This window comes from Protopterus annectens, chromosome 4.part0, assembly GCF_019279795.1.
Source record: "Protopterus annectens isolate FY-2018-M chromosome 4.part0, PAN1.0, whole genome shotgun sequence".
NCBI classification, from domain to species: Eukaryota; Metazoa; Chordata; order Ceratodontiformes; family Protopteridae; genus Protopterus; species Protopterus annectens.
In genome coordinates, this window is record NC_056733.1 from 298,232,884 (window position 1) to 298,248,435 (window position 15,552).

General features: G+C 38.0%; 1 protein-coding gene across 2 annotated transcripts in view; it reads right to left on the minus strand.

Annotated features, from left to right (window-relative positions):
* The window catches only part of TESC (tescalcin), a 734,284-nt gene that overhangs the window by 19,499 nt on the left and 699,233 nt on the right, over positions 1 to 15,552 (minus strand). The window contains exon 7 of one of the 2 annotated variants that reach the window (XM_044068287.1): positions 5,804 to 5,851. The exons of the other annotated variant lie outside the window; for it this stretch is intronic. Within the exon in view, the coding sequence (XP_043924222.1) occupies positions 5,804 to 5,851 (48 nt within the window). The remainder of the gene's footprint in view (positions 1 to 5,803; positions 5,852 to 15,552) is intronic. 2 annotated transcript variants of the gene reach the window in all.

Here is a 15,552-nt window from a genome sequence, read left to right on the forward strand (position 1 = left end):
CCTTCCAATAATGTCTAAACTATACACTGGAACTGATGCCGACAGAGTTTATAGTCATTTAGAAGAAAGCTCAGTTGTGGCAATAGAGCAAAATGGTAACAAAAAAAGTCATAAGGCACAAAGTACCATTCATTGTTAAATAAAGTTATATTTGAGAAATTTAAAAAGAGCAATGTAAGTATGACATGAATAGACTACAAAAAAGCATTTGACATTATCCCACATTCATGGATAAAAATAATGCTTAAAAATGTATATGATACACCCTACACTGATTGATTACATTACAGTGACCATGAAACAGGGGCAAAACACTTAAGCCACAATAAAAGACAAATTATTATCCCAGGGATAAAAATTCAAAGAGGGATATTCCAGGGTGATGCTTTGTCACTGCTGCCTTTTTGTCTTGCTTTTATCCCATTAAGCTGTCTACTTAATAGATTAGGTCATGGCTACAACAAACAACAAAATATACACACTTCTCATGTTTTTTTGTGGATGATTTAAAACTGTACAGTTCATCAGATGAGAAACTGAATGCAAAGCTGCAAGTTGTTAAACTTTTCTCAGATGATACACGGATGTCATTTGGTCTTGATAAATGTGCAAAAGCAACCTTTAAAGCAGAAAAGCTGTAGCACCAAGAAAATATCAGTGTGGGACAGGAATGTGATATAAAGGAACTTGAGCAAGAGGGAGTGTATAAATATTTCGGAACTGATAAAGGATCAACAATAAACCATAAACAAATGTGAATAAAAATTAGCAAGGAATATTTCAGAAGACTAAAATTAATACTGGAATCAGCTCTGACATCTAGGAGCAAAGTCCAAACTATAAACCAATTTGCTCTTCCTGCTCTAACTTACAGTTTTGGGGTGAGTGACTGACCCCTAAAACTATTGGATCAGCTGGACAGGAAAACAAGAAAAATGTTTCATGCTTATCAAATGATTTATAAAAATCCGTGTAAGCCAAGATTATATATTCCCCATTCTGAAAGAGGTATGGGCTTCCTCAAAATTGATTATATGTAAAGACCTGAAATCATAGGACTGCATACATATTTGCTTACCTCACAAGATTCAAACAGAGAAAGTTTTAAAATATGAGGAGAACAAGTCTAAGATGATTTCCCTTCTTAGCTCAGCCAAAGCATTACGGTGTCAAGCAGGAATGGAAATAAAACCAGAAGTAGATAAAAATCAGGCAGCAACTGAATTTGCCAATAAACAAAAGAAAGAATATAAGGTGAAGGATCAGATAAGAAGGCAAGAAATGTGGAAAATGCATAAATATCGTTGCAAGTACAGAAAACTCCTAGAACAATCTTGTGTTGATCAGTATTTAACACAGGAATGATTAAGGAGAGGTGAATTTAAACCAAAAGACGAAATGCTAATATTGGTGGCCCAAGATAGTGGACTATGTACACATTGTTCTACAAAATCCATTGTACACATCAGAGAAATAGACAAATGCAGGTTTTGTAAAACAAAATTGGAAACAGTCGCACATCTGGTTGCTGGGTGTGATACACTAATGGCAGAAGGCCTGTATACTGAAAGGCATAATTATGTGGCAAAACTGTTGCATTGGGGATTGTGCAATCATTACAATATTGAAGTAGCTGAGAAGTACTTGAAACATATTACCCACAAAGCATTATAGAAAATGATGAAGTCTGTGCCCATTATCAACAGTTCAAAAAGTAGATGCTAGACAACCAGATATATTAGTCCAGGAAAAGAAGACAAATGTAGCACTAATGTAGCATTAATCATCGAAAATGCTGCACCCATCGATTACAGTGCCTTATGTACAGAGAGACATAAAGTCATAAAATAGCAGTATTTGCAGGAAGAAACAAGGGCAGTGTGGAAGAAGGATACCCAGACAGTTCCAATAGTATTAGGAACAATGGGTATTGTAAAAATAGAGTCATATTTAGATATGTTACCAATGCATGTAACTCCATATGAATTGCAGAAGGAGTCATTTCTGGACACATTGCAAGTGCTATGAAGAGCACTTTTGGCTAACATCAAAGACTGAAACAATACTAATTTCATGAACTTTAATCATGCTTTGACTTAGGAATGAAGTCCATTCCCATTATGGTATTAGAAACACAAAAGTCTTGCAGAAATTAAAAAGACAGTCAGCCTTCATTCCTTGCATTTTAATTAATAATGATACAGCCTCGTTCTCTACTTCTGTCTATTCTTTTGTTTCTTACATTTCTTCTGTCTTCACTGAGTATCACATCTCGTGACTGGTGTTCACCCCTCCCACATACCAGCACAATTCTTCTCGTCTTGCTTCACCCCTTTACCAGTAGACTCTCTGGCTGAGCTTTCTTTTTCCTAATAATCATGGTTGCTCTCTTCCTTGCCACCTATTATGCTTTCCTCTTTCCTTCATTTTTTTTCTTCCACATTCTTTCTGATCTCCCTTTCTACCTTACTTTTTAACCTTGGTACTGACCCATACTGCATTTATCCTTATCCCAGATTTTTCAGTCTCTGAAAAGGTTTGTCCATGGCTTCACCTTATTCCATCCTTGGTAGATTATCAGAGGTCTGCCATTGACCCCACTATGTCCAGTCTTATATTTAACTCCCTGCCATATTCCATAGCTTCCTGTAGTCCACGTGCCCTATTATTTAACAGTTTTCTACCCTTTTCCAGTCATCTGTACTAGGGAATACCCCAATGTGTAGCTATTGGTGGCCTCATTTCTACTTTACTGAAATGCACATCTGTAGTAGTGAGGACCACAAATAGTATTCTTTTCATTCTGATGGTTTCTCTGACTTTCGTCTCAATGTTCAAGGCCTTAGCAATCACACTTTCTCTCTATACATTAGGTGAAGGCCTCAAAAATGAGTACAGAAGGTTATGGCTATGAGCTGCTAATGACTTTCATCCTGTTGTGGTTTTAATTCCTTCAGTTTGCATACTTTTAACTAGAGAGTGCTCCTTGTTTTCCTCTGAAATGAAACGCTTATACATAGTGGGTTTACCCACTTTACAAAAGATGATCATTATTAAATCTGGGTTTCGGATAATTGTTACATTTATTATCTTACTCACTTTGCTCTGACCAGTACTGTATCCATGAGTTTCTCTTTACTATCTAGACTTGTATGCTATGCCCTGTGGACAGCTAACAGGAACGCCTAAAATCTTCCTTCAATGTGAATTCGATCATACTCATTTTTTGCTCACTTCATGCCATGCATTTCCTCCTGTATCATGTACCTTATTCCATCCCTCATGTGATCTTTTACTGCCCTTTTTCTTGTCTTTGCTTGTTATTTTATATCCAAGAACTAAATGCCAATTTCCTATCCCTGTACATATTGCCCATATTTCCATCATTGTTATAATGACAAAACTATCTTCCAAATGAATACCTGTGGTGAACTTATTTCCAAGACTTCTGCAGTTATGTAGAATCACCTGTTCTTCTCCATTTCCAAGTAGTACTCCTATTTGTTACCATCCTTTTTCCATTTCCCATTTGCCCATTAGCTCTCCCACATTTCATCTTGTGTGCTGCCATATAGTCTCCCCTACTCCTAACCTAAAAGTATCTAACATACTCTTCTAGTGCTTTCTCCAGTCCCTGCGTCCGTATATGTCCATGAACAACCTACCTCTATACCTGGCATTCTCATTATTCCATGTTCTCTTCTACTGTGCAGTATCCCTGAATCCTCTGCAACAATTTCTTCATCCATCTGTACGCCACATTCCTTATCTCCACTACTTGCCTTGAACACTGGAAACACTTCTGGAAACATACCATTCTTTCTGCATTGTGACAATGTGCTCCTATCTTCACAGCACTCCTCTTGTCATTTTCAGTGACTCGTGCTATTTAATTGGTTCCTACATGCATTTTTCACATATGGGTTCTTACTTCCTTCTACTACTACTATTACTCTTGCAGTCTTTTAGCCAGATGTCCAGACCTACATAGTGCATGACACAGTACTCTCTCCACTCTCATTAGACTTCTCATGTACTTTCTGTCTCCCATTTCCATCCCTCTGGTACAGTGTCCCCTACAACCAGTGTTCCGTAACAGATCTCTTTTTCTCTATCCCTCTCTCAGATCTGCATTTTTTCTGTGTCTTCTTTCTTTGCCCTACTTTCTTCTTTACTTTGCCTGCTTTCTTCTTTCCTTGCCCTAGTTCTCATCCCAGCTCCTCCCCTTCCTTCTTCTCAGTGTATCCACAGTCCACCCTTACCATCTCCTGCACCCTGATATCCTTCCACCTACCACCCTCCCAACACTGTTTTCTCTTTGCCATTGGTTAGATGTTCACCACTTCCCATTGAATTACCCTCTACAGCATTCACCTACGCTTCCTGACCTCACAGAGATGCACACTCTACACTTCTATAACCCTCTCTTACCCAAACTGCTGCCCCACAACCTACACAAACAATGCATCTACTGCTCCACTTTTATTCTATAATGTTTGCTCTTTTTTACTTCTTGTTCCTGCTGTTTTCACCCCCTTTACTTATTTCCTTCTCCTTTTTCTCCCCAGTCATTTCTACTTTTAATGAGGTTAGCATCCACTGTCCTTATTTACTTTTTAAGGGAATAGCCCCTACAGCATGACACCTCATCTAGTTTATATAGCCTATAATTAACAAATCATACTCTTGGACTGTATGTCAAGTTTTGGGGATAGTGCATATCAATAATCCTGCAGCCACAATTGCATATCAATACTTATGTGTTACTCATATAAATATCTAAACTTTTAAAAGCAGTCACATGGCTACTCTTCTTTATGTGTGGTAGTAGTTTATCCTGTAACCATGCAATTGTCTAACTCGGGAATCTATTCCTTTTGTTGTTACAGTTAACTTTTACTAACAGATTGCTTAATGTAGTATTAGTAATATATGTATATGTGGGTTTACAACACATCATAGTAGAAAGTCTGCAAATTACATGTCCACAGAATGGTAATACAAGTTCTTAAAATTCTGGGATTTGAACAGTATTTAATAATACAAATGAATCCATAATAGAAAGAAAAATTCTGAAAATTCTGACTGCAGTAATGTTATGTCAACAGGATATCAGCACATAATATTGGGAACTTTGAACAACCTCTGACATGGGGGGGTATCCTCCTAAATTCCTCACCACTTAACTATTCTCAGTCTAAGGTCACACAACCTTGAATATGAGTGTGGTATCAGAGTTTGCCTGGAAATGAGTGCTATGCTCATCTCTAAGAGTATGCACCCTCAGTTCTGGGAATAATTGAATAGCAGGGGTACAGGGAGACATGGCCCCTCTATGTTTGGGACTGCAGGAGGGGCTTTCAACCTTCAGACAAATTTTGACAGAGTACACAATATTCTTTTAGCTCCCTTCTGAATTAATACCTGATTGAGAATACGGATATTTTTAATTCACCATTCATTAATCAGGGATGTTCAGAATAAGACATCATAACTGTATTATACTAAAGGAATTCTTTATTGATAACTTTGTATATAGCTTTTATACGTGTGAGCAATGGCTGGAGTTTTAAGCCTGCCTCCTCAGCCAAGGCTCTGTATTTTTTTGCACATGTAATGAAGTCAGTGCTGAAACCACATACTGCAATCCTGTTGTGTTGCTCTTGTAAAATGCCTGTTGAGTTCCATTCTCGATTTAAGACTGCACTAATCAGTGACTGTACTGTGTAGTTGTGTTGTTGTGCATGTGTTTGTCTTTTTTGATTAATACGCTTTGCAACAAAAACAATAACGCTGTCAGTACCTTTAGAAAGTCTTCAAAAGTGATGCCTTCATATTGCTGGTCTGGATCCTGTAAGACCAAGAGTATATTATTTAATTATTTCCTTTTTTGATGTTTGCAAGCAGCGTTAAAGCTATGCCTCTAAAGCTATAACTCCAGATATAACAGATCACAGGAAACCCTGCTGTCATCTCATGACTCTTCCTGCTACATTGTTTCAGTAAATGACATAATTAGGAATGTATTCAGTTGTTACAATAGACACAAAGCTGTGGGTTACATGCTCCTTTAGAAGATTGTTATTTTCTAAATACCATATTCCAAGTAGTATTTTTTTTTTGCATGAAAACTGCTTTTTATGACGATCAGAGTAGGAAGTATGGTTGTTTTCAAGGACAGACAGAACAAAAAGCATTAGAAATGATCTTAAAGAAATTATTATTTACATGCTGCTTTATTTGCAAGTTTATATAACTGCATTTTCTGCTAGGCAATCATTAGTGTTTCCTGTATCTCTCTGAAACTTCCTAATATATGCTTCTAATTAAACCTAGAAACTAAAACATGTGGAAAAGGTCTCTTAGTAACTGAGAGGTGATCGATGCCGAGCATATAAACCATCCTCGGATCCAGCTCTGATGAATCTCTTGCACATCCACAAGACAAACAGCACCAGAAATACAAGATTCAAGGACCATGTCTTTTGTCTCCAACATAAATAGAACCTGCTGGATGGACTGATGTGTGTCTCAAAGGAACCCCACAACATGGAATCAGCTTCCCATCTATGTGAAGCAGTGTTCATCCCTGACCCTGTTTAAAAGAAACCTTGATCACTGAATAGGAAATGACAAATTCATCTCTGGTCTTGCCCCCCCCCCCCCCCTCTGATGGACAGAAGTCAACAGTGAGTAAATTAATCTCTAACAAATACCCCCCTACACACACGCATATCCTTTAGCTACCTCTTTACTAACATACCCTGACATATAAGCATCCAAGAAACTCTGGGGAAAACTTGGCTGGGTTGCATGACAAGGCTTGTAAAGACCTTGACGGTCATTAGCCTTGTGCAAACCTATAAACCTATGAAATGTGTGCCATGTTGCCATAACCAAGTCTGAAAATAAGAATCCTAAAATCTCATCTGTCTCCAGTTCATCTCATTTCCCAAAGTCGACTTTGCCATATGTTGCCTGCATCCCTATTCACTACAACCATTTGCTTCATTGATTTTATGAGGACTGCCCATACATTTTGATTACTGAAGCACGCATTTTATGTTTACTTCCTGGCATGTTTCTTTAATTATTTAGCCCTTGGATGGATTGCTATACAGAGCTAATGGGATGTGGCAGGTTAGAAAGGTCAGAAACATACACGTTAAATTCTGTGTAAACAATCAGAAAAATAAGAACATAAAGAGGATGTAATTTTTCTGCTGGAGAGGAAGCAACACCAAAAACAGAATTAGAATGTGACACATGGACCATCAGATGAGCTGAAGTTAAAAAAATAAATATGAAAGAGAGAAGCAAAGAGGGTTAGGGAAACAGTATGATACATAGGAAAATAAATTACCAGCAAAATATTAGAAATTGTTACTTATTTTACAGATGTTGGAGAAACTATTCAGTAGGAGTTATATACCATATTCCAGTGTACTGCTCTGCAAATGTCACCTTTGTAGAGACATATAGAGGGCAGAAACAGATAAAATGCAGTACAGAAACTGCAAAAATATTAATATACAGTCTAACCTAACATATTATGAATAGTCTTGAGAAAAAAGGAGGGATACTAAAGACTACAATTCTGAGTACCTCAAGAAATAACCAGAATACAGGAGGGCAGCATCCAGCAAAATATATAAAAATACCAACGGTCACAACTTAAGGATAAAATGTTCTACACAGAAGAAACTGTAAGGAAGTAATTTTACAGATACTTGGCATCAAATACATGGAAAAGCCTTGCTGAGTTGTGGGGTTAAAATAATGAAAACATTCAAAAATGTGTAGAAATAAATAAGTAAGCTCAAGATCGGTATAGGAAAATTAAGTGCTTGGTTAAATACAACTTGCCACTTATCAGTCTGGTACAGAAAATGGGCAGAGTAAGTATGCCATGTGACATTAAACTAAAGCTGAAGTCTGCATCCCTCTGTCAGCTTCAAAAGCTGCTGACAGAAGATTGCTCCTCCTTTATAAAGCTTTCATTGCTCACTTTATATATAAAACTCTGTATGACTGGAATTTCTAAAATTTCTAGTACAGGGATCAACACAGGACTGTCCTGTGACTAGCGGGAGGTGAAATTCATACAGCAATATCACCAAAGTTCCTTACTCTTCCTCAGTTAGTGTCCTAGGACGAGATACAAATAAACAATGTCTATATCTTATAAAATATTACTTTCGGTTTCTAATATGTCAGACTGTACTAGTCCTTGAATGATAGCTACAGACGTGTTCATTTGTTTTTTATTATCTGAATAATTTTCTTGTTTTCATTTATAAGAGCTTAGTCTTTGTCTAAAGGTGGCCAAGAGATTGGAGTGTATACATTGTCTTTCTAGACATTTGTGTGTATTTGCGTTTTCATGTACATAAAGTGGGGATCATATGACCTTATGACTACCTACACAACTAAATATCCTTTTCACTGAATAAATGGAACTGCCTGTGTAGGATGTATATATATATATATATATATATATATATATATATATATATATATATATCAAACAAAAGAAGAAACACTGTTTTTTTACTTCTGTCTCTACTTCTATGGAATTCTTTTCTTTAAATAAAAGCAATATCATATTTATGTTCCACCTGAAAAGTCAAAAAAATAAGCTGCCAACAATAATCTGGTCAGTTTCTGACCTTAATTCTACATTCCTGCAGATGTTTCTCTGGTTGCTAATAATCGGCATGCCAGAGGGAACTGTATAAAGAATATAGCATAATCCTGTGAATGCAATCACTGGAGATTCAGTCACAAAACTTTAGCACATGGAGTTCAGAAAGAAGGGAGACAACATTGCTAAAAATATCACATAAAGAAACATTATAAGTTGTTTTGTTCCTATGTCTCTGTACCCCCACAATACATTTACTTAAGCATGTCAGCTATAGAATTATCTTTAAGATGATGTATTGAGTAAGTATTTTGTAGTGTTGTGCAAGTTGTGAAATTGCCAGTAAATGTATTGCACAACTGGTTGTCATCTTGTACAAATGATAACTTTACATTAGAAAGGATATGCACCAAGAAGACTCCCTCTTTAAATGTTGGCACTCATAATGTTGAATGCCAGCAAAAAAAAAAGACTGAAAATCCTTGAACTTATATCTTAAACTTACTAACTCTGAGATCTCCATGCCTTGGAGAAAAAGGAATATTAAGAAAAATCGCTGTCTTGGACTTAATATACATAATTCCATTTTTTTAGGCCACGCAGTCTCCATATTACAGAGCTTGCTAATGTGGGTCATGCTACTTCAGGCAGTTACCATCAAGAAACTTTGTCAGCATAACTATTAATTTTAGTTTGTTATGGGGTGGTATACTGTCAATCAGCAAAACCTAATTTTGTTATAATTTTAATGACCTAATGATATTTCACAAGTAGGAAGTATGCTCATCTGAAAACAGGGAAATAAATTTCTGGTGAAAACAGAAGCTGTCTCTGATCATAACCAGTTTGTTATGTGTTCAAGATGTGGATGTCAAGAAATTTACCTCAAGAATGGCAGAAGTAAAGACTGAGAGGTGAATCTTGACATCCATATTGAGAACGTATAATAAGTGAGTTTTGATCACAGAGACCTGATTATAATTCTTTGTACAAAATGGAGGTTTAGCTTCCACAATATACTACTAGTCACAGGAAAAAGTGTAAGAGTGCAAAGTGTTTTACAGCTTTGAAAGTCATAAAACACTTAGTGCTATATCATGGACAGAAGTAAAAGCCATCTTTGATCCTGTAACAATTTATTGTTCGCTTTAAGTTTTAAGTTTCTACACATATACATGCATACATAAATGTGGCCCCAAAAATTGTTATAGCTTTCAAAGATGTTTTAGGTTTTCATTGCTGTCTTGTGGTAACTAGTTATGTTGCAGTATGAGGCTTCAACAGCACTGAAAGGTAGTTAACAAAACTTTTTTAAGCACCTTTCTTATGTCAGAAAAGTACTTAACAAAGTTTTGTCCCATATTTGGAGTGTAGCTGTGGTGTTAAATGCATTAACTATACTTATTTCATGCCCCAGCTTAGTCTATGCATACATTGCTAAACACTTCATTATTCTCAGATTATTTCCTAACACAGTTTTATTTTCATTTTTTAAATCTGAGTTTAGAAATAATTTCTACATGTTTGCTAGTTAAACGCATAAGGAAATTAAATTAAACAAACAAGCCAAGCCTGTATCCTAAAAGATAAATCTTTTACATGCAATACAATTCTTGCCATCTAAGGATAGGAAAAGAGAACCTGGAAATCCTGCTGGCAGTCAGATTATTTATTTCAGATATATAGATAACTATAGAGAGTAATACATCCAAAAATGTATAATCTCAATCATAAGTAGTTCTGTTAATAAAATCTTGTATTTTATTAAGTTTAAGTCTGGCCAAGAACTACACTTGGTAGATTATAGGCTATTGTCAGTTAGTGATTTCCATAATATGTATCTTATTTATCAGGTTAAGACATTTATTACATTTAGAGGTTGTAACTTTCCAAATTTTCATTATCATTTTGTGTGTGGTCACTGTTAATGAACATAATATACACCTTTAAGGTTTAGGTATAATTGATGGTACAGGGACATTGGATAATATATGCTGTCTGGTCAATATGGTGCTGTTTGTCCATTAATATAAATCAAACCTATTCAACTTCACCCAAAAACAGAACACATTCCCAGATGAGAACCAGACTGTAATGGAAACCCAAAATATATATTTGCATTCTGCATCAGTGTTTTGTGAACATTTACTGTGAGCTGGTTTTCTGCTGGGAACATCCTGTATAGTCTGTTCTTGGAAAGTAATACCCTATAAGAAACTTCCAAGAGAATAACCTACATAAAAGGGAACCATGGCGATCAGTTGCTAGCAAATCTATAGAATGCTGGTAAAGTTGAAAAAAAAAACTGACAAAACAACTGTCAGTGAACCTCAAAGGTATGAGGGGGACACCCTTCACACCACTGGTCTTATATATGCCTACTCTAAGATCACACAACAGTAGAGAAAATAGAAAATTCCACTATTGTGGAAGTATTTTAACAGCTTTTCTTCACTCTACCAGCATTGGCTGGCTGACAGACTCCCCATAAAAGAAGAGAAGATCTGAATGAGTAATTCAAGGATAAATAACTTGGCTGTTTGTATCTAGATCAGGGAAGACTTGTTGGGAAGAAATGTTCCAATATTTTGTTCAGATTGCAAATTAGTGAGAGGTAACATTAAATTAAAACATTACACATACATAACTCATAATGGTGGTTAATTCTGAAATGACTGGTCTGTGGCATCATAAAGCAATATGCAATTTATTCACAAAGAAGTCTCAGACATTTAAAATGAAATCAGTGCAATGTTAGAAAAATATAGTTGTCTAAGTAAACTTACCTTAACAGTAAATGTTGGAATAGATCAGTAATATGATCAGTAATACAGTAGCATGTATCCTGCCAAGGATCGAACAACTGACCAGTATATGAAAGCTGTTGGGTGCTTTGCACATGCATCATATATCTGAAAAATCTTGAAGGCATGCTGGTATAAATTCAGAAGTAAGTGTGCCAAAATGAAGAGCTTTTTTATTCTACTAAGAAAGGGAGGCTGATATGTAAGCAACCTGACCAGGTTACCAAACTGGATGTTTATGTGCTAGGACAAAAAAGTACAGTTGTGTACACTTACCATAAATGTAGATGTTTGAGTGTGTTCACTGTTGCAGTCATCACATTTCGGTTATCCCTGCCAGGGTAGCCCTCAGCCGGCCTGAATACCAGAGGCTTAGTATTTCTGCATTGGCTGCTGTCGCTTCAGGACTAACGTCAGGTCATCAGTAATATAAAGTAAGGCCCCGACACCATTACATCAGTTTTTCTTGCCCTGTCAGGAGCCCCCAAGTGGGAGCCAGGTTATGGTGGAAGAACCCCACCAGTAGAAAGTAAATACCAAAAAGTTCCTTGTAAGGAGAGAAAGAAAGAAAGAAGAGGGTGATGGATGGAGGGAAACCAGGACTGCAACAGTGAATACACTTGAACATCTACATTTATGGTAAGTGTACACAACTGTACTATGTTCTTCATGTTTCACTGTTGCAGTCAAAGAGACTAGGGGCTGGCTAGGATGCCCTGCAAAACTGCAGTGGCAAAGCCTGCTCTGGCTGGATTTGGTGAAGATAGGCAGGTGGTAATGCTTGGTGAAAGTGTGAACAGATGCTCAGGTGGCAGCCTCCAGGATGTCCCTGGTGGGGACTCCTCTGAGGAAAGCTGTAGAGGTGGAGGCTGCTCTGGTGGAGTGAGTCCTGACCCCCTTAGGGGGAGGTTTTCCATGTTGCTGGTAACAGAAATGGATGTAGTGTCCTATCCATTTGGAAATTGTTTGGAGATGGCTTTGCCCTCTGCCCCTGCAGCAAACTAACCAGTAATTGATCAGACTTCCTGAATGATTTAGTCCTGTCTAGATAGAATTTGAGCTGCTTGTGCACATCTAGAGAGTGCAGGATCCTCCCCCCCCTGTTTTGTGGGTTAGGGAAAAAGGTGGGTAAATGAATGGATTGGTTGAGAGCCACAGTGCACACCACTTTGGGCATGAAGGATGGGTTAGTCCTGAGGGAAACCCTGTCAGCATGGAAGATGATGAAGGGCTCCACAGCCATGAGTGCTTGTAGCTCAGAGACTCTTCAGGCTGAAATGATGGCCAGAAGAAAAGCTGTCTTCCAGAAGAGAAATTTTAACTCTGCTGAAGATGCTGGTTCAAAGGTGGGCAGTGTGAGCTTTTCCATCACAAAGTTAAGGTCCCAAGCTGGGGTAGGTACTCTTCTGGGTGGCCTCAAGTTGCTAGCCCCTCTTAGGATTTGTTTGATTAGAGGGTGTGAAAAAAGGGGCTGCTCAGTGTGGAAATGAGCAGAGATAGCAGAGGCATGAATTTTAAAAGAGGAAAAAGAGAGACCACTGTTTAGTAGGTCAGCTAGGTAATCCAGGATGAGAGGTAGGGAGGGGTGTGCCCTATCAGTTCCCTTAGCCTGAATCCATTTGTCAGCATAAGACTTTCTAGTGCTAGGGCATCTGGCCTCACGTATAACATCTAGAACCTGTTTACTGAGGTTGGCAGATTGATCAGTGGTCAGGGTATAAGCCAGGCTGCCAAATTGAGGGTCTGCAATTGGGGATGCATGAATTCTCCTTCCCTCTGGGTCAGGAGGGTTGGGGTCTGAATGAGGTGCCATGGGCGCAGTGTGGACAGGCTGCACAGCAGTGGGTACCAGTGCTGGTGAGGGCAGCCTGGAGCAATAAGAATTGTCCTTGGTTTTTCCTCCCTTATTTTGAGCAGTACCCTGGTGATGAGAGGTAGTGGAGGAAATGCACAGACCGATAGATTGACCCAGGGGAAGGATACGGCATCCACTTTCCAAGCCATGCAGTGATGCTTCCTGGTGCAGAACTTGCTGAGCTGATGGTTGGTGTGGGAGGCAAAGAGGGTGCCCCATTTCTGAGTTATTAGAGTGAAGGTTCTTTTGTCTAGCTGCCACTCGTGTGGGTCCAGAAGATTTCTGCTTAAGTGGTCTGTCAGAGAGTTTAGAGAAAATTGGATGTCAGAGTCCAGAAGCACCTGGAGACTTGACCTAGCAAATCCTATTCTTGCCTTAGGAAAAAAAGACAGTCTTGTAATGCATAGTGAAGATTTGTACAGAGGACCAAGTAACTGCCTCCAGAATGGATCTAGATTCCACACATTTCCAAAATGTCTTAGAAGTAGCCATAACTTTGGTATAGTCAGCTTTAGCCTTCTGAGGCAGGGACTTAATATGGTGGGAGTAAAAAACAAGATGGAAATGGGATAATCATTTGGAAATGTTCTACTGTGATGCCAGTTGTTTTTTTTTTCTTCCCATCAAAAGAAATGAAGAGCTAGTCTAAAGCTCTAAATAATTTGTTAAGTCAATGCAGGATCTGAGCTACCTGAAGACATCCACAGTATGCAAGATTCTCTTTCTCCTGTTTTGGGCTGATGAAAGATCACATGGAAATGAATGCATTGGTTCAATGTAAATTCTGAAACCACTTTTGGCATAAAGGAAGGATTAGTTCTTCAAGTTACCCTGTCCATATGAAATCTAAGGAAGGGCTGGTTCACCATCAAAGCCTGAAGTTCAGATACTAGCCTAGCCAATGTCACAGCAGTAAGTAAAGTAGTTTTCCATGTTAAAAAATGTACATCAACTTGATGAGCTCATAGGCAAAACTGAGATCTCAAGGAGGAGTCCCTTATTTTTGAGGTGGATGGATATGCAGTACTCATTTCAAAACCAAGTGCTGCATGTTCTCAGGCAAAAGATGCCTTAACTGGATCAAAACTCTAACATCCAAGACATCATATGAAGGTTCTGCAGTTTGGAGTGGATAAGCAATCTTTGTTCTTTATGAGTAGAGCCAACCTGTGGAAGAATTTGTGGTACTTGCCCTTTGACATTTCCATGAAAAGGGATAACCAATGTTGTTTGGAGTAAAAGGGGCTTACCAAGATAATTTCTGGATCTTTGAAGGAACTTTAGTTATCAGAGGAAGGGGGGGGGGTGAAAGATATATAGGAACATGCCTGTCTTCCAGGACTTTTTGCAAGGTGTCCTGGAAAATAATTTATTCAGTTGCCTGTTGTGAAAGGAAGCAAACAGATTTAAGTGTGGAATTCTCCACAGGAGGATGATAATCTCCTGGAAGGCCCAGGGTGCGTTTTCTATTCATGCGGTTCTGTCCTGGAACTTCTCAGTACATCTGACATAGTTTTTTTTTTTGCTCTTACTGAATGTAAGTAGCCTGAAGGGACAAATTGTGCTGAGTTGCAATTTCCAAGCTTATCATGGCTTATCTGCATAGGGGGTAGGACCTGCATCCCCCTTTTGATAGTAAATTGCAGTAGTGTTGTCTGTAATTACCTGAAGAGGTTCTGGAGTCCACAAATGATAAATGTATTTATCAATGCCACAATTTCCTTGATATTTATGTGCTTTTTACTTGACATGATGGTCTCATAGACCCTGTTTTTGGATTGCCTTGGATACAGCCCCCAGGAAAAATCTAAAGCATGTGTGATAATGGACTGTAATGGGAGAAAACTGGAAGATCTAGATTCAGTAAGGTTTGATCTACCAACCATAATAATTTTCTATTAATGAAGTAAAGCACAAGGATCTGGACAACTAGAGGGCACTGGTGCTGAAGCCATACAATTTGAGAACCATTGTATTTCCCTCATGTGTAATATGGCTAGAGGAATCATCAGGATAGTGGAAGCCACGTAAACCTGAGATATCCCCTTGCTGGGTTACTGGCTGTTAAGAAAACTGTAGAAACCAGATGTGATAAAAATCCTTTTCTGGAGGATGATAATCCATCATTAAGGATGTGACTAGCAGGCAACCTAGACATATGAATCTATCAGAAGGAATAAGAGATAGGAAAGAAATTCTTGATAGTTTTGAAAGGAGTCTGCATGCAACAACATACTACAATTTTCTCA